At 39.1% G+C, this 23,403-nt stretch overlaps 2 protein-coding genes across 2 annotated transcripts in view; both read left to right on the top strand.

Moving 5' to 3' along the window:
- Positions 1-3,590: 3,590 nt before the first annotated feature.
- LOC311286308 (uncharacterized protein) overlaps positions 3,591-23,403 on the top strand; it is a 28,934-nt gene continuing 9,121 nt past the window's right edge. The window contains exons 1-6 of the mRNA XM_084402448.1: positions 3,591-5,444; positions 9,151-9,324; positions 9,415-9,588; positions 9,679-9,852; positions 9,920-10,093; positions 11,806-11,970. Coding sequence (XP_084258574.1) covers positions 3,679-5,444; positions 9,151-9,324; positions 9,415-9,588; positions 9,679-9,852; positions 9,920-10,093; positions 11,806-11,970 — 2,627 coding nt within the window. The 5' untranslated portion in view covers positions 3,591-3,678. The remainder of the gene's footprint in view (positions 5,445-9,150; positions 9,325-9,414; positions 9,589-9,678; positions 9,853-9,919; positions 10,094-11,805; positions 11,971-23,403) is intronic.
- LOC311286367 (uncharacterized protein) lies at positions 17,314-23,101 on the top strand. The gene is made up of 2 exons (XM_084402565.1): positions 17,314-17,817; positions 18,010-23,101. The coding sequence occupies exon 2, from the start codon at positions 18,286-18,288 to the stop codon at positions 19,975-19,977; it is 1,692 nt and encodes a 563-aa protein (XP_084258691.1). The 5' UTR covers positions 17,314-17,817; positions 18,010-18,285; the 3' UTR covers positions 19,978-23,101.

Raw genomic sequence — 23,403 nt, 5'->3', positions numbered from 1 at the left:
GCATAAATGCATTAACACCAGATATGAGGTCAAAGCAAACAGGTTTCCAGAAACAGTTTCTATCATTCTATCAAAAATAGTTTCATCATTAAAAGGTAATTTTTCTGTCGCTAGAAGAGGAGACTGGGGCTAAACTTCAGCCCATCCTGCCACACGTTTTCATTACCTTGGTTCCCTTTCAGTTGCTGACGTTCGACGTAGTCGTCACTGACTCTGTTTTTTTTATCATTTAGTTTCTCTTTACATTTCTGTAAATTGCACTCGGTCAATTTATAAGTCAATTTATTATCAGTTAATTAACATGCAAATAAATTACTTAGTGGAATGAAATTTAATGATATTTACATTTTATGCATGTTTAAAAAAATATTATGTCTAACAATAAAACGTAAAATGTTAATGTAAGGTATAGGTAATAAGGAAACAAAACCAGAACAAGGTTCAAGTTTAGTTTTAGGTTTTTAAAAGCTGTAATAAATACATTTAAATTAAAGTTTTCAATCTGCTTAAAATACTGTTATCAATTATACAACCAGGCCCTAAAAAGAAAGTTTTTTTTAATGACGGGAAAGATCAGCCCTCATTAGTTCTTCTGGTAACAGCTCCTGCTGATGCAGAATGGTAAGTGAAGTTCGAGCTTATTTCTGTATTTCTCACACTTATATATTCCTGTATTCTTCAGCACTATTTCTGACGCGAAGGATAAATTAATTCAGAATGTTTGCTATACAGTCACTATCCGGTGTAGAAACTCTTCAGTCCGCCTCAGGGTTTTCATGTAACCGGGGGGACAGGTGAGCTCAGGAGCAGCAGGAGCAGGTGGAACAGGTGTTACGACTGTCTCTTCCAGGAAACAGATTGCCAAAAACAAGATAAAACTTCATGGTCAGTTATTTGCTTCTGGTTTTATGTGTACTATACTATCACAAGTGCGTCTTTAGATCCGTGTCTCTTTAACTCGTTTGTTGAATTGGTTTCGCTTGCAGAGCGGGGTAAAGTTAGTTTTAGGTTGGATATTCGCTGGACATTCATTTTCCCTTGCCATTGCTCCAGGGGCGCAACTGCACATTTGCTGAGGGGTGTGCAAATCAGTGTTGGCGTTTAATGTTTAAGATCAGGTTAATGTTTTTGTTGTTTTGACCCACACTATAAAAATTGAATCATGAGTCTTGTAATTTTAATTAAAAAAATTGAGGTGATCATTAAAAATATTATGTATATTTTATTAAGAAAATTGTGGTTCAGTGTTTTATTGAAAATATTGAGAACATTTCACTAATAAAACCAAGAGATGCATTTTCCTATTTTTTTTAAAGGAAACATACACAATTTTAAGGCTTGAATTGAGGAACTGATAAACCTCATAAAATTAAAGGAGAACTTGGTAACTTTTTTAACTTAATAAAACTGTCTAGAAATCATTTGGATGGTTAAACAACCTGTTCTGGTGATATTGGTGACTTTCCCCGCTCCCCCCAGCGTTCCCAGGCGGAAAACCAACCTTGCAACTTGGGCACTACCGTCCCGGTAAGATAGAAATTGGAAGTCTCGTGAGAAGCGAGAACTAGAACGAGAACGAGCGCGAAACACAAATTGCTTTACGGCAATTCGACATAAACACACACGCATGTATGATGTATTACCAGATTACCCACCTCGGTAGACATAGCTCCACACGATACAGTTAGCTTGCTCTGATCAAAACAAACGCACATGAGCAGCTGTAGAGAGGGGGAGGAGGCCGCCGCAAGTGAGTTTTTTACGACCGTGTTGTGAAATATACACCCCCCCACAGCTGTAGGGGGAGCTCGTGGGGAAAACATGCGACAACAAAAGGGAAAATCAGCGAAGAAGTGACTAGAGTTCGCTAGAGTTACCGAGTTCTCCTTTAAACTTCAAACTACTTTAAACTTCTTCAGACTTTTAAAACTCTCTGGTCCGGCTTTCTCAAGCCAACTTAAAGTTTGTCTCGACAAACTTTTTTATCTAGCCAGATCAGGTCTTTGTGCAGTCAGACCAGTTCTTCCACTGTAAACCAGTACTTTATGGGCTTCAGAAGAAAAGGATCCTCCACAATCTGCTGCTACTACACAGTTGTACTCTAAATCTCTAGAATACCGTTGTATGTGTAGTATGTTATTACTGTACTTTAAAGGAATAGTCTAAATATAATGTATGATTTGTTTTCCATATGCAGGTCTGAAGTCAGTTTCTCATTATGGAGAACAGAGAGAGCTGTGAGAGATCTTCATCTCCAGAATCCGGCATTGAGTCTGTGAAGAGTGACGGATCATTGACTCATCCTCCTAAATTCAGTGATAAAGCAGTGACCTCTGACCCCAGGTGAGATTTAATCCAGTATTAGAGACAACAGACCAAATCATAATAAAAGACAGAACTAAAGGAAGAATTATATCTGTGTGTTTCTCAGTATCAGGAGACAGAGCGATTCATCTCCAGAATCTGGCATTGGGTCTGTGAAGAGTGACAGATCATTGACTCAGCCTCATAAATTCAGTGATGGAGCAGTGATCTCTGACCCCAGGTGAGGATAAACATGTAGTGGGGGATTTAAAGGAATAGTTCACCTAAAAAAATTAAAATCTCCCATGATTTACTCACCCTAAAGCCATCCTAGGTGTATAGGATTATCTTCTTTCAGACGAACACAATCAGAGTTATATTAAAAAATGTCCTGGCTCTTCCAAGCTTTATAATGGCAGTAAATGGGGGGTGAGATTTTGAAGCCCAAAAAAGTGTGCATCCATTCATCATAAAGAGGTCTCTTTTCCACTGTACTCGATGCATATGGCCGTTTGCTGAAAGATAGCTATTATATTTTATAAAATTTTAAATATGGATAGTTTCTTACAAAAATAATGTTTTGCTTCAGAAGGACATCTGGAGTCGTGTGGAGCACTTTTATGATGGATAGATGCACTTTTATGATGGATAGGTGCACTTTTATGATGGACAGATGCACTTTTATGATGGACAGATGCACTTTTATGATGGATAGATGCACTTTTATGATGGATAGATGCACTTTTATGATGGATAGATGCAGTTTTATGGACTTCAAAACAGAAACAGTCATTCACTCCCATTATAAAGCTTGGAAGAGCCAGGATATTTAATATAACTGCGATTGTATTTGTCTGAAAGAAGAAAGCCATAAACGCATAGAATGGCTTGAGGGTGAGTAAATCATGGGGTAATTTTTATTTTTGAGTGAACAATTCCTTTAACTGCTCTATGGGATTCAAAAACACACTGAATGCAGAGATGTTTTTTTTACCTCAAATCTGAGGACAAAAGTTCAGTGATAGAAAATCAACTTTGACTTTACCTTTTGTGTTAACTTTCTGAAAATTTACTTTAATGTTAAACTGAAATTATATTTTTCTGTATAATGTCTTACGAGATTGAAATCTATATTGATGTACTATATGGTTTACATTTAGATTTTATTTATACATTTAAATCCTTTATTTTACATCATTTTTAAAATCTGTTTGTTGTTGTTGTTTCAGCAGAATATATAGAGACCAATGCATCTCTCGAGAGGCCGCCTCAGGCTTATGTCTGAACAACACAACCGTTACTGCGTCCCTGAATAGACATGATCAACCAGTGAATGATGAACTACAGAGAGTCAAACACAGACACAAAGCCAGCATGAAGAACAAGTATGAGAGATTATTTGAGGGACTGAAACTCCAAGGGAATGAAACCCTCCTGAACAGGATCTACACACAGCTCTACATCATAGAGGGAGAGAGAGAAGGAGTGAATGAAGAACATGAGGTTTTACAGATGGAGAAAACAGCCAGAACACAACACTCACAAGACACTCCAATCTTCTGCAATGACATCTTTAAAGCCTCTCCTGAACCAGGACGCCAGGAGAAAGAGCAGATCAAGACTGTTCTCACTAAAGGCATCGCTGGAATCGGGAAAACCGTCTCTGTGCAGAAGTTCATTCTGGACTGGGTCGAGGGAAAAGACAATCAGGATGTAGATTTCATGTTCGTGCTTCCATTTCGAGAGCTGAACTTGATCCGAGATCATCAGTACAGTCTTCACAGACTTCTGCTGGACTTTCATCCTGAACTTCAAGATCTGGACTCAAAGATTTATGAGGAGTGTAAAGTTGTGTTCATCTTTGATGGTCTGGATGAAAGCAGAATCACACTGATGTTTTCAGACGCTCAGGAAGTTTCTGATGTGACTGAGACTTCATCAGTGGGTGTGTTGATGTCAAAGCTCATGAAAGGAGATCTGCTTCCCTCGGCTCTCATCTGGATCACCTCCAGACCAGCAGCAGCCAATCAGATCCCCTCCAAATACATCCACCGTCTGACAGAGATTCAGGGATTCAATGAGCCTCAGAAGGAGGAATATTTCAGGAAGAGAATCAGTGACGAGCATCAAGCCAGCAGAATCATCTCACACATCAGAAGAGCAAGAAGCCTCCACATCATGTGCCACATACCCGTCTTCTGCTGGATCTCCTCCACTGTGCTTCAGAAGCTCCTGGAAGAAGATCTGAGTGCAGAAATCCCTCAAACTCTGACTGAAATGTACATCCACTTCCTGCTGATTCAGATCAACATGAGGAATCAGAAGTATGAAGAGAGAGATCCAGAGAAACTCCTGCAGTCCAACAGAGAAGTGATTGTGAAACTTGCTGAAGTGGCTTTCCATCAGCTGATGAAGGGCAATGTGATGTTCTATGAGGAGGACCTGATTGAGAGCGGCGTAGACGTCACTGACGCCTCAGTGCATTCTGGGATTTGCACTGAGATCTTTAAGGAGGAATCTTTGATTCATCAGAGGAAAGTCTACAGCTTCATTCATCTGAGCGTTCAGGAGTTTCTCGCTGCTTTCTTTGTGTTTTACTGCTATTTAATGAAGAACAAGGAACCACTGCAGCTTCTGGGTGAATTCAGGTCTGGTGAAGTCTCTCTGTATGATCTACTAAGATCAGCAGTAGATAAAGCCCTCAGGAGTGAGAATGGACGGCTGGATCTGTTCCTGCGGTTCCTGCTGGGCGTCTCACTGGAGTCCAATCAGAGACTCTTACAGGATCTACTGACACACACAGAGAACAGCACAGGGAGCATCAGAGAAACCACACAGGACATTAAAGACATGATCAAAGATAATCAGAATATTAACCATTTCTCAGCTGATCAATCCATCAATCTGTTCCTCTGTCTGCTGGAAGTGAAAGATCAGACTCTGTCCAGAGAGATTCAGGAGTTTGTGAAATCAGACAAACACTCAGAGGAGAAACTCTCTCCTGCTCAATGCTCAACAATCTCCTACATGCTTCAGATCTCAGAGGAGGCGCTGGATGAGCTGAACACCATGAAATACAACACATCAGCTGAGGGTAGAAGAAGACTGGTACCAGCTGTGGTCAACTGCAGAAAAGCTCTGTGAGTGTTTAATCATTAATAGCTAAAGAATCCTTTTAATAATGCATCTTACATCTTTACAGGGGTCATGACATGAAGTTTTTACATTATTTATTATATTCCCTGAGGTTCACTTATACTAGGGGAGCCAAACTCAGTTCCCTAGAGCACAGGTTTCCAAACCCTGGGTTGCCAGGATGATTTAAGGAGAATGGAGTCACATTTAAAATAAAATACAAATAATAATAGTATTTTGTTTTCATAAAGTCATAGTCTATAGGCCTGTATAAAAGGAATAAATATGCTAAATATATTTGACTTAATTAACAGATTAACAAAAGAAAAGAAAAACTGTGTGACAGTATTCTGCTGAGTTTGGTTTATTTCTGTGAAGCGCTCCACAAACTAGTTGACGGGAAGGAAACCGAGACGACAGAAAACACTTCCTGTTTGTTTATTTTACAAAGCCACAGTGTTCTGGTTTATTATGAGTGTACACAAATTAATTTAAATACTTAGCAGTTTCGAATAGAGATGCGCCGATCCAATACTCACTATCGGCATCCAAATCTGATATTGTGCGTATACTATTCTGTGTTATTGTAAAGCCTCACAAAAGCTACAAAAACATTATAAAGAACTGTCAACTTTTCGTGCACTATATTATAAGTGTTCTAAAGCCACTCCATAGTTTAATGTGATAAAGTGATTTAATGATTAATATTGAAGTCGTTAAATTCAAGTAAGTGCTTCCCTCCGCTGCGGCTGTCAGTCATTCTCCATCCAGCACTCAAACAGCGCGTCGCGTTCGGTTACGGCAGTCAACATGATGAAACTCTCCAAGATGAGTCAATGTTACTATTGTTATACTTGATCTGTAGAGAAAGGTCTATGGTTTCACATAAAATGACTTTATCTTTCTGGAGTTTATTGCTGTTCATGTAACTTTCTCCCGGGTGTCTTTAGATCACCACACTGGAGTAGAGAGCGCTATACTTGTTCTTCACGTGCACAGTAACTGACATTTAAAACTGTTAAAAAGAAAAGGCTCAATAAACTATTGCATTCATATAATACCAGAACTACGCCTCAAATCTCTTCCCTTTTTGCTTTGAGGTTTTCAATGCGAAGCGCTGTGACTCCATGTTGCTTCAGGCGCATCATTCTGCACACGGGATACGCATAAGCGCTTTGTGCCGCTCTGTATTGGAGCCTTTCATATTATAATACTTTTGTGCAATGAAAGATTATTAATAGCCTTTCTTGTTCTGTCCTATCTATAATATGTTGCTGCCTCATTAAACAGCTGCGCTAAACATTTAAAAGAAATGTCTTTTCATTTTACAGTATAGATTAGAAATGAATTGTTTTTCATGAATGTATTTTACAACAATACAAAGAGCAGTGAGTAACATTTTAACACACTGTAAAAAAAAATTACATCCCCAAGTCAAAAATTTCAAGTGACCGATAACATCTAAATTTTTCAATTAGTCTGACGTATTATTTCTCATTGAGCCAATGTTAACAGACTATTGCAACAAGAATTTCACTTGGGCCTATTGAAAAATGTAGATGTTATCGGTCACTTGAAATTTTTGATTTGGGAGGGTTAGAAATTTTTTACAGTGCAGTTTAGTGCTACACTTATTCACTTTTATTTGTTCTCCATCTCCACTAAATAATGTTTTTCACTAAATGTTTAGATTTTATATAATTATTGTAACTTTTGCTGTTGAATTGAACTAATCTAAATATGATGGGTCAATATGGGTTGTGTCAATTTAAAAAAGAAGAAAAGGTTGCTCTTAAAGTGTGAAAACCACTGCCCTAGAGGATCACAGTTTATCTTCAATCCTAATTACACAAACCTGATACAGCTAATCAGGAGCTGAGTTTTGCACCCCCGATTTGTACTGTTAATAATCAATAAATCTGAATAAAGATTTTCCAACCTCATTCTGACCCTCTTTCTGAAATGATCCGGTTTCAAGCGGCGGCTCTCAGTAAACACCAGTGGTATAATTTGCTAATGTCACTGCATAGGAAAAAGTATCAATGTTTTTGAAAACACCCATATAAAACGGTCATTTATAGACTAAGAATTATTAAACTGCTCACGTTTTTTTAATCAAAATACTTTTGCTTTGAGATCAAGCTGCTGTCAGATCCAGTACAGTTGCTGGTTTATCTTTGCTGAAGTTTCTTTGCAAACTCTCTCTGAAAAAACTCAAAAACTATTTGTTGATGTGAATGTATTTGCCCATGTGACGTCACAAAACCCACAATATTCTAACAAGCCGTTTTTGGAATTTTTTTTTTTTGGGAATTTTTTTGTCTGAGGACGTTTTAAGCTGTGAAACTTGCCGGATGTTTCAATGGTACAAAGACCTCTTATATGTCAAAAGAATTTAGTAATTTAAATACTACATTAAATGTTAAACTAAATGTCCCCAATAGTGTTGTCAAAGACCCGGTACTTCGGTACCAAGTCAGTACAACATTTTTTTTAAACGGTACGGTACCAGGTTTTCTCAAACCCAGTTCTTGATGTGCATGCATGCCCGAGCCCCGAAGCGCGTGCAGTTGTGTCCTCTTCATAAAAGCGCTGAGACATGGCGACCGGCGGTGCTGCTGATGTGGTTGTAAATCCACTTGTTGATAAGAAACGAGGAAAGAGCCACATATGAAAATATTTTGAATTAGGCTAATGTCACGTTGCCAATAAGGGGCCGTTCACATAGCGCGTTTTTTGTGTGTGCAGATTCGTTATTTCAAATGTAGGCACGCGGCAAGTTCGCTCATAATAGAAGCGACGCGACGCGCTCGTTTCTCCAGGCGCGCCTATGTTCATGGTTGCATAGCAACGACAAACGCCACGGGAGAGCAAGCGCTTGTGGAAAGGAGAAAGCGGTGCGAACTGCGCTCTCCATGATGATGAGGAAGTATCAGCAAGGAATTAATTGATTTCTAGCCCTTGCATTAGCTTTACTACTAGATAGATATATTTATGGAGATGAGAAATAAAAAGCCGTCATTATGTCATTAATATCAGTCCGTCAGAAAAGCAGTTCTAGGCTTATTCTTGGCTGGATAACTCTTTATCAGGTTTAAAAAGCCCTTTTAAAATTAAATATGAATGCAGTTTTGGATTAAATAAAAGTACAGTCAAGTCAAATAAAACACGTTTTATCTCCTGTATTGTTTGGTAACACTACAATAAGATACCATTCATTAACATTACTTAATGCGTTATCTAACATCAACACATTGAGTGAACAATATATTTTTACAACATTAATTAATGTTTGTGAATGTTGTTTAATACAAACACTTGATTGGTCATGTTTGTTCACTTCATTCATTGTGCATTAAATAATGTTAATAGAAATAATGTTAACTTTTGATTTTAAAAATGTATTTTTAAATTAACCCCAAGGAGAATAATTGCGACAGTAGATAACTATTGTTTATTGTTAGGTCATTTTATCTAATGTTATCTAACAAATAGAATCTTATTGTAAAGTGTTTTTAATACTACAGTTTCCATCTTTGTAACCATGATATACACTTTAATATATGTAAATTTAATCTAAATTAAGCTTTGGTACTGAAATTGGTACCGAGAACCGTGGATTTTCACGGAGAAATAATGTTAACTTTTGATTCTATGAGAGATAATTTACAGTATGCCGTTCATAATGTCGATGTGTGTGTGTGTCTGTAGGTTGTCTGGCTGTATGGTGACAGAGGAAGGCTGTGGTTATGTGTGTTCAGCTCTGAGTTCAAACCCCTCACACCTGAGAGAGCTGGACCTGACGAACAATGACCTGCAAGATTCAGGAGTGAAGATTATTTCTGAAGGACTGAAGAGCCCACACTGTCTGCTGCAGATACTGAGGTATTTAAAAATATATGAGAGATTATTTACAGTCTGCCCGTCATAATGTTGATGTGTGTTTGTAGATGGTCTGACTGTGTGTGTCTGTAGGTTGTCTGGCTGTATGGTGACAGAGGAAGGCTGTGGTTATGTGTCTTCAGCTCTGGGTTCAAACCCCTCACACCTGAGAGAGCTGGATCTGAGTAACAATGACCTGCAGGATTCAGGACTGAAGATTATTTCTGAAGGACTGAAGATGTCAAACTGTCAGCTGCAGATTCTGAGGTATTTAAGAATATATAAGAGATTATTTACAGTCTGCCGGTCATAATGTTGATGTGTGTTTGTAGATGGTCTGACTGTGTGTGTCTGTAGGATGTCTGGCTGTATGGTGACAGAGGAAGGCTGTGGTTATGTGTCTTCAGCTCTGAGTTCAAACCCCTCACACCTGAGAGAGCTGGACCTGACGAACAATGACCTGCAGGATTCAGGAGTGAAGATTATTTCTGAAGGACTGAAAAGCCCAAACTGTCAGCTGCAGATACTGAGGTATTTAAGAACATATAAGAGATTATTTACAGTCTGCCGTTCATAATGTCGATGTGTGTGTCTGTAGGTTGTCTGGCTGTATGGTGACAGAGGAAGGCTGTGGTTATGTGTGTTCAGCTCTGAGTTCAAACCCCTCACACCTGAGAGAGCTGGACCTGACGAACAATGACCTGCAGGATTCAGGAGTGAAGATTATTTCTGAAGGACTGAAGAGGAAAAACTGTAAGCTGCAGATTCTGAGGTATTTAAGAATGTATAAGAGATTTACCACACCAACACAGAAAAGATACAAAGGGAAAAGGGAATCTAACCATTATCATATTTTTGGGGAGTGTCAGAAATTAACCCAGTTTTGTCAAGGGATTGAAGGAAATTTGGCAGCTGTTTTTGAGGTGACGATTCCTTGTAATTGTGAATGTTTACATCTGGCTAATATTTCTTTTGATGGGTGGAATAACATTGATAAGAAACTGATTCTTCTGGCAGCCAGTAAAAAAGTAATTACAAAGAAATGGCTAAAACCAGAGCCACTTACAGTTGATGATTGGATTGACATATTACACTCTATATATATATATATATATATATATATATATATATATTAGGGGTGGCACGGTACATGAAAAAACATCCGAACCGTTCGGTTCGCTTGTCTCGGTTCGGTGCGCGTGTGCGTCGCGCGGTTTGCACGGTTCGACGCATGCGCAATGTAGCCTCGTGCCCGTGCTAATACAATGCTAAATCATAAATCAGACATATGTAGAATTACATTACAATGTCCAGCAATCGATTTATATAGTACACTGAGTTTACCTAGACATTTAATGAGATCTACTCCACTATATGTTGTTTTTTTCATGTGAATAAATAGGCTACATAGATCGACTGTTCCACGTAGCCTAATGGTCCAGTGGCAGAACTTGCCAAGCGTATCAAAGGTTCTGAGTTCTAATCTGCGCTCGTATATATTTTTTTCTTTATCAAAACCGATTATGTTTATCAGCGGTTGTATATCAAGCAGGGACCGATTTGTATGAATTTTGTTTTATTATTTAATCGGAACGAGTAGCCTTGAGTCTCCTCAATGGATTGAAGCGCGCGTCCGAGTGATGAATGTGCGGCCGCTGCGGTGTGTGCGCGAGCCACGAGAACACTGTATCAGCACCACTGATCGCAACTGCAACGAGCACTTTGATCACTTGATTAAAAAAACACATTTCAGCGCTAAATTGCTTCTTATTTAACAAACGAATGAAACAAATACTTTGCTAGTTAACTGGAAATGTTTTATTTATTTGTATTGGTACACCCGTGCTGCAAGATAATATCAACCCTGGCAAAAAATGGTGGGGACATGTCCCGCCTATGATGACGAGACACGAGGATAAATTGACAAATAACGGTCCAACACAGCCCACGTAGCTCTACAGATGATGGACCTCCAGGGCCACTGAAAGTTTCCTCAGGGTGACTGCTCACTCATATTACTTCAGAATGGGAAATGAGAAGCTGCGTTTTGCAAACACACCCCATTTATGAAATAAATAAATAAATAATTAGATAATTCAGCTATATATCATATGCTGAAGTAAATTTTTGGAGTGTTAAAGATTAAAAGAAAAAACAACAACATGAACCGTACAGAACCGAAAACCGTGACCCTAAAACCGTGATACGAACCGAACCGTGGGTTTTGTGAACCGTGCCACCCCTAATATATATATATATATATATATAATTATTTATTTTTTTTCATGACCATTGGTAGACATGATAGGTTATAATCCTGTCTCTGTATTGACGTATATGTTTTTGTTTTATTGTAAAGAAGCATTTCTGCCTTGATAAATGTATATATTTGACCGCTGAAATTGAAAAAAGAATATATAAGAGATTATTTACAGTCTGCCAGTTATGTGTGTTTTTGTTGATGATCTGACTGTGTGTCTGTAGGTTGTCTGGCTGTATGGTGACAGAGGAAGGCTGTGGTTATGTGTCTTCAGCTCTGAGTTTAAACCCATCACACCTGAGAGAGCTGGACATGAGCTACAATCACCCAGGAGTCAAGCTGCTCTCTGGCAAACTGAAGGATCCAAACTGCTCATTGCAGATACTCAAGTATGTGGGACAAGCAAGCCTCGTTTACACTGCAGATCTTGATGCCCAATTCTGATTTGTTGCCTATATCCGATTTTTTTTTTTTTACCGTCCGTTTACACGTTCTTGCCCCATATCCGATTCATGTGTTTACATTTGACATACTATCTGAAACGTTGCGCATGCTTAAAGGGGGTTCTTGCACAGATGGACTAACGTGAAATGTGCTTGATGCTAGCTTTACGATATACCGTATTTTCCGGACTATAAGTCACACTTTTTTTAATAGTTTGGCTGGTCCTGTGACTTATAGTCAGGTGCGACTTGTATATCAAAATTAATTTATACTGACTGACATGAACCAAGAGAAAACATTACCGTCTACAGCCGCGAGAGTACAGATGCTGCTCCTGTAGCCTAGCCCTGAAAAAATTACTGAAACCAACTGAAAAACTGTAAACTGAAACATTAACCTAAAGACAACTGATAAAGACTGAACACAAACAAAATGCCCCCAAAAAGAATAAAATCTCCATGTTTTCGGTGCTGATGCGCTGCTGACGCGTTCATGTAACATGTAAGGGTGGCGCTGCCAATAAAGCTCCTAAAAGCTGTCACAAAGAACCGGCAAAAGTAATGATTATGAATATGTCAAATATAGCAAGGACACATTTTAATTAAAATTTAAAGCAGTCTTTTTTTCTTTCGTTTTGAATTGTTCTGTTTAAAAGTAGACATTTCAAGCTTTCTATATATGTCTCAGGTCTGTAAGGCAAGTAGGCCACCGTATATGCTGAGTTTCGGTTCATTTATGAGACGAGCTCCAGTTCACGTGCCGGCGCCTCCGTGTCGGGATTATCTATTGTCTACTATATTTACTTCTTATGTATTAAATCCAGGCAGTTGGTTGATGAAACAGATTAAAATTAAGATACAATTAATAGAAAATTAAATTAAATTTAAAGACAGGCTTTGTGCTTTCTGTTTGAGGTCTCTGTGAACGTTTCAAAGCAGTCTTTTAGTGCCGCTTTCAGAGCTGTCCCGTCTGTAACACTGTTTTTTCCTCAATGCGAACACAAAAAATAAAAATAAAAAATATTTAATGTTCTGTGGAGAGCCAACCCTTCTTCATCCGGTGGGTAGTATTGCTTTTGGTTTGCGCAGTATATTTCACAGAATTACTAAAAAATATTTTGCCACCTAAAAGTTAAAGATGTTTTTGTCACGTCCGTAACGCATGTGTATTTCCCTCATATTAACCCTCTGGGGTCTGAGGTGTTTTTGGGGCCCTTGAGATGTTTTGACATGCCCTGACATTTGTGCTTATTTCAGCTACTTACAACATACCATTGGCCAACATGTAATTTTGCTGTATTCAGCACAAACTCTGCTACAATAATATGTGAGCAAAATAGATGTACATGTTTGCATTTTATAGAAAAAAAATATTATGCGTGGTTAGTACGTTTTGGGAAAAACGTTGTCACTGCTATAAGGCCATTTAACACACACTGAATAGTTGTCCACAAGACTTTTGAATTACTATTCTTGTAGGCTAGAATTTTTTCTACAAAATGATGTAAAATCATTCTGATCACTCTTACAACAATGCGAACACAAAATATTGTAACGAAAATGAGGAGAAACCAACCACAGACTAATTTTCTTCCAGAAAATTAATTAGAACTCTCTACTTCCGGCCGAACCAAAAGAGAAGATTTGTTCAGAACGTCTCATGATCGTCATCATTCAGGCTATTTAAAAGAGCCTCCCCCCAGCACTAACACATAACTGGTCAATGGCTAGCTTTGTGGCCTACTATCTTACTGGTTAAGATAAAGACAGTGTCCGCACATTCCAGAGTCAAATCACCAAGACCAGAGCCATAAGTCACCCATCCCGGTGCCAGAGAGTCTGCAAAAGACCCTTTAGAAGAAGAATCGACACCAGCAGATGTTACTGAAACCCCCGACAACATTCCTGAACCACCGCCTCATTAAGACCTCTGAACAAACAGAGTTCTGTCTCTTCACCAGAGAACTGATTCTTATCAATAACTATACATAAAATCATTCAAGAACAATTTTCAATGGACTCATGATCAAACAATCATGCAACTACCTAATCCTGGGTTGTTTCCACCACTTATATGTATATTTTAATAAGATAATATGTTTTGATCCCATTTAATTCAGGTAATAGTTATTATATTAACTATTAGAAGGAGTGAATGAATGAAAGTGTGTACTGTTTCATATCAATGCTATCTTACGAACACAACTAGCAAGATGGCTTGAATGATATCGGTGTAATATGTTTTGATCTTCTTTTAATTAGAAATCATGTCTAAACTGTGGCCCCTGTTCTCTCTGTTAGTAAGGAGAGCACAGATAAGCATGATTTACGATCAGAACTGAAAAGAACTTCACCTCCTAAATTCCGCCAGTGTCTAATTGGCCAGAACTCATCCTGGAGGTTGGACAAAGTTTTAGTTTAAAACCTTAGACCCAAAAACAATGCTCTCTCTCTCGAAGCTCTCTCTCGCTGCTCTCTCTCTCTCTCTCTCTCTCGCTGCTCTCGAAGCTCTCTCTCTCTCTATAGGAACCATGTAAACGCGCAAACGAAACAACCCAAATCAAGATCTGAAGAACATGGGTTAAATAGCTTCATTCAAGCCATCATCATCTACTCTCAATTTCCTTTCTTTTCTTAGTTTCATTTCTTTTCCGTTGTGAGTGTCGGTTCTAAGTTAAGTTTTGCGACAAGATTTCGAGCCACGTTTCTTCTGCAAAGCCAGCTTCAAACAAAGACTTTCATTCCGCCAGCACACCACGTGACTGACCACGTGATCCAGACATCAGGCACGAGGAGACCGAACGGACCGGGAAAACCCCTTTCACGCAACAAAAAGGGAATCCCCAAAAGCAAATACGCAAGTACCTCCATGCAGGCTAAAATCTTAACTGGTGTATTTATATAACTTTAATAACCTGCCTAAAACGATAGAAGGATTAAATTAATGATTGATGGTTCGTTCAGGTCATGTCTAGTGTATATGGAATCGTGAGATTTCATCCTTTCACTCTTAAACCCACTCTTTCCTCACTCTATCCCTTTCTGCAACGCGTATGAATGTGTATGTGTGTGTGTGTGCGTGTGTTTGTGTTAGATATTAGCTTTATGTGTTAGTAGTCTATATAATCAATAAAGTATTGTTTGTATTTGAAAAGAGATTACTCGTGTATGTGCTTATCAGATTTATTGTCTTGAACTTCGATTTAAGTTACCTATGCTGTTACCCTTAATTTACTTCGTAATTTATTGTTAGCTGGGGATTAATTCTTTCTTGACCAGGAAGATATTATATTTCCTAGAGGTAATACTTGTTTATGCTTTCTGTTCATTGGATGAACTGATAAAATGATCATACTATTGATTCTGCTACAGTAAATTCTGAAGATAATTAAAAATAATTAAAATATTAATTATTGGTCATATTCCGTTATGAATAATAATTAATAATATTTATACGTGGGCGTATAAACGCTACATTTAAATGGTGGAGAAGAATGCGGGAAGTTTAACCTAAATTGTAAGCATATACGAAGTAATTATATTTTCATAGTATGCGAAGGGAGAGATCCGAACCTCCGAGTCTGTGTGTATGACGTATGCAGCGAGCGCCGCGCGCCCTGTTTGAATGAATGTGAATACACAGAGAGAGCTGTTACTCTAGTCTAGGCTGCCTGCCTATTTTTATTTTATTTTAAACTGCAGTAAAATAACCCAAGATATAAGATCTCACACAATGATAAGGTAAGGATTGAGCGTGTCCCTCAATTTCTGAAATACTTATAGCTTAAGACGTCTGCGTGTTCCAGAGTCTTTCAAATAGCTATAACGTTATGTGTGTTTGTATCAGTCAGAGAGCTGAATGAAATTAAAACTGCAGTAATTAAAATAACCATGTAAAGGACGGATGAGCGTGTTCCTCGTCTAACGTTCCTTATTTATCTGATTGTCACTCAGTGCGTGTTCCACTGCAAGGACGAATATTCTCCTCACAGAGTCTTTATTTCTCAGGTTGTCCGTGCGTGTCCCACGGCAATCCCCGTGATAAACTATAAGCTTATCTGTGTCAGTTCAATTAATTCTCGCGTAAACACTGCGTATGTCCGAGTGTAGTTGAATAGGAATTATTTAAAGTTGTGTTCAAGTAAAGCTTGACGTTGAAACTTAACCAACAGTTAGGAACCCTGTTGTTTTTGTGTGCTCAGATAACATTGCACAGAGACGATCCGCCGAGATCGCTATTGTTCCATCTATTACAGCGCAAAGCTGCCCTTTAAAGTTAATCTCACTCTTAAACAACTGAGTGAAGCCCCACGTCGTAAAAACTACGAGTGGTGTCCTTTATTTGTATTTTTGAAATGCGCCGACATTTCACGTAATATGATCGACGTGCATATTCTTTGAACATTGTTGAAATGTGCCGACATTTCATGTAACATGCATTACTGTTTACAAACTGCAATTCACATGTTTGCCCACTAGCGTTGTTTTGTCGCCATAGTTACAATCGTGACACGGAAGTCTTAACCAACGCTTCCGGGGGAACTCTGACCCTCGCATGATCAGAGCCACAGCAAAGCCCTGACCACAGTGTAAACAAACCCTTTGGTGGCTAAGCTAGCTGCTAACCCTTGGCTAAGCTAACCTAACCTAGGCAGTTGTTTACAGTGAGGCCTATATGCTAAAGCCTTAAGCATTATTTACGTTTGTCATTTGTATTAACATCAGTGGTTAAATACAGTGTCTGTTTGAACAACGTTAAAGTGATTTAACCATTTAAACACCTTGATTTTTACACCTGTTGGTCTTTTCTTCTTTCTTATTTTACCTGTCTAATATTTTAATTACCCATATTTTCAGTGAAAAGGAAATTTCGTTTGCAATTATTAATTTCGTTTACCTGCATTTTACTTGAAAAAGAAAATACTGGTTTATGATTATTAATTGTCAAATTCTAATTTGATTTAAAAAAAGGAAATTAAAATTGAAAATCTATTTTTCTAAACAGGTAATTTCTAATGATTTCTAGATTTATTTTTGATAAATCTAATTTCATAATTTTCATAATTTCTAAATTACTCTTTTAGATTTAATCACTTAAGGTGAATACGTTTTGAACTTTGAAAGTTAAGTAAACTTATTCAACCCACATTTCCCTATTTCAAATATTGTTAGACTCCTACTTGCTCATTTATTGTTATTGCGTTGTAACCTCCTTCTCAAGTTGTGGTTATAAACTTAACCATTCTATTTTACCCATTTACCTTCTTTTTGTCGCTGTGGAGCGACACACCTGAGCCTCAATAGGAGACATTGGTATCTCACTACAAGTTTCAAATAAATCAGAGATAACCCTCTCTTTACAAAGCTTTATTTTTGAATGTTTAGTTGGTTGGCAACTATCAATTCTATACTTGTAGTTCGACAAAGGCTCCAGAGCCATTTGTGGATCCAATCTCCTTCCCTCCTTTCCTTCTTACATCCTTCCTGTTCTGTCCTGATTTCCCATCCTTCACATTTGTAGGAAACAAACCTGGAAGAACCATCAATCGAGTCTAAAGAAAGAGAAAGATAATTTTTCCAAAGAAAACAATTATTAGGTATTTGATTTGTAATCAAACCCTCTCTTGTTCTCCATACTCTCTCTGTCTTTGTAAACGCAATTTACAATTTAACATCTTATCCAAGATCAATTAACAGAGACCAGTGTTGAGCAACCGTCGCCTTCATAGCATCCCAGCTGTAAGCGGTCCAACTGACGGTGTGTGGTGTCAATCCTGTAAAACTCGGAAAAAGGTATCAGCATTATTATTGTATTATTTTTCCTTGTAAACATAAGCAATAATATTGTTTACCTTTCTGGAAACAGATTCTCACCGATAGGAAGCATTTACGAGAAAAATAATATTTCTCCTACTTAAGAATTTTCTTTCTTGTTTTATTGAAATTGGTTTTAACCTCTCTCTTTTTTTTTTCCCCCTTACTCAGTTGAGTGACACATCACGAGTTTAAACCAGCTTTTCAAAAAAAAAAAAATCCTTTCAATTGAGATTTGTTTTAACCTTTTTCTCTCTTTCCCTCACTTAGTTGAGTGACAAAGTTTCCACATCACTAACCTACCTGTCTACACTGAGACCAACACTTAGACATTACAACACTTCACTATTGTTGTACAGTCACTGAAACGACACTTAGCTGTTCAACCACATATAGGCTTACACCCCACACAGATCTGTGTCAGTCTCTTCACCCCAGCGTGCCAACATGTCGTGGACAACAAACCCCACTGACGTGGACGCCTGGCTCGGAGGCATTGCAGACTGCCTCACACCAAAGACATTTGAACTGTTATTATTTTTAATAATAATCATAACGCTGAGAAGATTCCTGACACATGATTCAAGCCAGAATCAGAACCACAACCACGCGGAACTAACCAAGATTATCTGTTCCCTAAGCAATGCCTTCACAGCCCAGCTGACACTAAGCGACAAGCACATCACCCACCTTCAGGAGGAGCTGACACGTGCCCAGAGCCGCATAGACAAGCTGGAAGTGAAAGTCCAGGACGACTTCAAGCTTCAGACCACTGAGTTCCTGAGAGAGCTGATGCACACTCAACTCTGCACTGACCAGCTCAAAGTGAAAGCTCAAGTCGAACTCGAAGTGCCCGACAAAGTGAAGCAAGAAACAAAGAAGCAAGTTTACAAGCTCCAAGAAGCCCTTGCAGTCACTGAACGTGACAAACAAGAATTAAAGACTGTCCAGAAGCACCTGGTAAACCAACTCCAGTCTGCTGAACACCAGCTAGAGAAAGCTAAAGCTGACATTAAAGTCAAGAACTCTAAGATCATTGCTCTGAAAGACCACCTGGAAAGGTGCAGTGCTGAAATCGACCATCTGACCCAACAGCGAGATGACGTCAACGACGAGCTCTACACGGTCAGAGATGAACTCCAGCACATTTTCAAACAGAAACCAGAGCCAAGAAGGGAGAGACCTCCCTCAGCATCACCACTGCTGAGCAGAACAGAGTCCTCCATCCAAGAACTGGCATACAGTGAAAGAAGTGAATGGCCACAACCCGAAAGGTCACAAGCCTTCACCACAGAACTGTTCACTGCCAACAAACAAAGAGAGCTCATTCAGGCAGACTCCAAAGCTGCACAGGGGATGACCTGTAAAGATCTCAACCAGCTGGTTAAGAGTATCACTCAGTTCAACCTGAACTCCACGGAGGGCCCAGACATCCAGGCCCACATCCGAGATATCAACTTCCACCTAGAGGTGAGACCACATGTGACTGACAGAGACAGGTTTTACATCCTCAGATCGACATCCACTCCAAAGGTACGAAGCTTCCTAGACCGACAACCTGCTCATGTCAAGTCAAACTACCAGCTGCTATGTGAGACACTGATTAAAGAATTCACAGGCCCAGAGTCGGAACATGGTGTGTTAATCGCTTTGGAAACTAAACAAGGTCGGCAAGAGACTCCTCAAGCCTACTACCACCGTTTTCGACAAGCCTTCTTTGGTGCACATAACTCACCTGAACATGAAGAGGATGTGAATTTCAAAAACCTCTTCCTGAGAAATCTGCACCCCGGATTGAGTTATTATCTTGGTCTTGAGGCCTGCGCAGACACAATGACAATTCAACAGCTGCGTGACCTGACACACAAGGCCCACATCAAACAGAAGATGTCCTCAAAGAAAGGTTTGAAAACATCCACAATTTCAAACTCCTTCAGCCAAGACACAAGCCTTGCACTGGAAGACAACCAGTGGCATGACAACACCACAGTTCTTCGTAAGAAGCACAGAGAACGTGACTCCCATGCCGATGACAGCTACCACACCAACCGCATGGAAAAGACATGGAACCAGCCACGCTTCTCAGGAAACCCACCTCGGCACCACTCAGTTAAGCACAGCACTGAGTATGCCCAATAACAAGACAGTTTACCCTCAAAAGACATGGAGCCACTAATGAGGCAACGGGAAGTGTTCCTAGAAAGCAGGCTGAACACGGATGACCAACAAGATGAGTCAAATTTGCTATGACTAGCGATGGAACGGAAGACCCACGACTCATCTGATACACCTTCATAATGAAGATGACAACCACTTGTTCTACAACAACACAGAACAAAGTGGTCTCTCACAGTCAACCACTGACAAACACCCAGAGGTACCAGAAAACACCATCCTGGTTACCCATCACTCATAAAGAAACCACCAAACGAGCTCCAACTCAAGAACCATGTGTGTGCTACAGCAACAACAGTAAGCACAGAAGATCAGAAAGGCTGTCACAACCAGAAGGCATCATCGGAGGAATGCAACAACGGAGACCAAGTTTCGCACTACAGCTTCACGCATCCATGCCAAACTACCTCCCCATGTCTGCCAGAGAACTTCCTGCCTTACTGGTTTGACCCCCAGCAGATCACAGAAGATCCTTTCTCCAAGGCAAAGAGGCAACAAGCTCATCAAAGCTAAGCCATCAAGCAAAGGGGGGAGCAAAACAGACTGAAACAGATCTGACCATACATACATACATACATACATGCATGCATACATGCATACACTACACAACACCCCTAACATACTCACTAACATATAGAAGTTAACCACCTCTACCGTGCAAAACACGCAACAAACATGTTTTCTCCCACAGGTAAAAACTAACTTCAGAAACTAGCTTAACAACGTAGCTACACTTACCATAGGAAACATGGTAACTACCCATCCAACAAGTACACCTGAGAACACCTCTCATTACATCGTGATACCTGACACCTTAGCTGCGCAACAGTAGTTATAAGTCATCCCAGGAACACTCAACTGCTTTGTCTTGTTTTACCTCTTCCTTCCTTTCCTTCTTCTTTTATTAGGTAAAATGCCTGTCCACCCTATAAGGGTCAAGGTCGCAATAATAGGATTGACACACCACGCCTAATATTTGTAAGTCACCTTAAAACGAATGTGAGCCAGAGAACTCCCTGCATCATTCGTATCACAAATTGAAAGGTAAATTGGTCCAAACCTAGAACAATTTAGAAGAGAATAAAACAAACAAATCAAATTTAATCACAAAATTGATTAATCACCGTCCCAAAACGAACTAGGATAACGGTCCTAAGATTGAACTAAACTTTATTCAACGTGATTAACTACATTGAGAGAGTGAACCTGTTTATGCCTAGGTAATCTAATGCCCTGCACCAGTAAAGTGACCAGTCATGGAGGTGTTGTCTTGTTGTTTGCTGTTTGTGTTTGCTTCCTCTACCCATTTCTCTAGCGTTCACCGATGTCTTCTACTCAACACATCGGCGACCGAAGGGGGGATATGTAACGAAAATGAGGAGAAACCAACCACAGACTAATTTTCTTCCAGAAAATTAATTAGAACTCTCTACTTCCGGCCGAACCAAAAGAGAAGATTTGTTCAGAACGTCTCATGATCGTCATCATTCAGGCTATTTAAAAGAGCCTCCCCCCAGCACTAACACATAACTGGTCAATGGCTAGCTTTGTGGCCTACTATCTTACTGGTTAAGATAAAGACAGTGTCCGCACATTCCAGAGTCAAATCACCAAGACCAGAGCCATAAGTCACCCATCCCGGTGCCAGAGAGTCTGCAAAAGACCCTTTAGAAGAAGAATCGACACCAGCAGATGTTACTGAAACCCCCGACAACATTCCTGAACCACCGCCTCATTAAGACCTCTGAACAAACAGAGTTCTGTCTCTTCACCAGAGAACTGATTCTTATCAATAACTATACATAAAATCATTCAAGAACAATTTTCAATGGACTCATGATCAAACAATCATGCAACTACCTAATCCTGGGTTGTTTCCACCACTTATATGTATATTTTAATAAGATAATATGTTTTGATCCCATTTAATTCAGGTAATAGTTATTATATTAACTATTAGAAGGAGTGAATGAATGAAAGTGTGTACTGTTTCATATCAATGCTATCTTACGAACACAACTAGCAAGATGGCTTGAATGATATCGGTGTAATATGTTTTGATCTTCTTTTAATTAGAAATCATGTCTAAACTGTGGCCCCTGTTCTCTCTGTTAGTAAGGAGAGCACAGATAAGCATGATTTACGATCAGAACTGAAAAGAACTTCACCTCCTAAATTCCGCCAGTGTCTAATTGGCCAGAACTCATCCTGGAGGTTGGACAAAGTTTTAGTTTAAAACCTTAGACCCAAAAACAATGCTCTCTCTCTCGAAGCTCTCTCTCGCTGCTCTCTCTCTCTCTCTCTCTCGCTGCTCTCGAAGCTCTCTCTCTCTCTATAGGAACCATGTAAACGCGCAAACGAAACAACCCAAATCAAGATCTGAAGAACATGGGTTAAATAGCTTCATTCAAGCCATCATCATCTACTCTCAATTTCCTTTCTTTTCTTAGTTTCATTTCTTTTCCGTTGTGAGTGTCGGTTCTAAGTTAAGTTTTGCGACAAGATTTCGAGCCACGTTTCTTCTGCAAAGCCAGCTTCAAACAAAGACTTTCATTCCGCCAGCACACCACGTGACTGACCACGTGATCCAGACATCAGGCACGAGGAGACCGAACGGACCGGGAAAACCCCTTTCACGCAACAAAAAGGGAATCCCCAAAAGCAAATACGCAAGTACCTCCATGCAGGCTAAAATCTTAACTGGTGTATTTATATAACTTTAATAACCTGCCTAAAACGATAGAAGGATTAAATTAATGATTGATGGTTCGTTCAGGTCATGTCTAGTGTATATGGAATCGTGAGATTTCATCCTTTCACTCTTAAACCCACTCTTTCCTCACTCTATCCCTTTCTGCAACGCGTATGAATGTGTATGTGTGTGTGTGTGCGTGTGTTTGTGTTAGATATTAGCTTTATGTGTTAGTAGTCTATATAATCAATAAAGTATTGTTTGTATTTGAAAAGAGATTACTCGTGTATGTGCTTATCAGATTTATTGTCTTGAACTTCGATTTAAGTTACCTATGCTGTTACCCTTAATTTACTTCGTAATTTATTGTTAGCTGGGGATTAATTCTTTCTTGACCAGGAAGATATTATATTTCCTAGAGGTAATACTTGTTTATGCTTTCTGTTCATTGGATGAACTGATAAAATGATCATACTATTGATTCTGCTACAGTAAATTCTGAAGATAATTAAAAATAATTAAAATATTAATTATTGGTCATATTCCGTTATGAATAATAATTAATAATATTTATACGTGGGCGTATAAACGCTACAATATATATATCTTTTTTTACAAAGGGAGGATTATGCGCACACACACACATACACACACACACTCACACACACACACTCTTGCATTCATAGGGATGATGATGC

Source organism: Rutilus rutilus, assembly GCF_951802725.1.
Source record: "Rutilus rutilus genome assembly, chromosome: 2".
Taxonomy (NCBI): domain Eukaryota; kingdom Metazoa; phylum Chordata; class Actinopteri; order Cypriniformes; family Leuciscidae; genus Rutilus; species Rutilus rutilus.
Note: the sequence above shows the minus strand (reverse complement) of the source record. Positions and strands in the feature narration are given on the sequence as shown.

Coding starts and splice junctions, on each gene's coding strand:
- LOC311286367 (XM_084402565.1), top strand. CDS start 18,286: ATGTCGTGGACAACAAACCCCACTGACGTGGACGCCTGGCTCGGAGGC.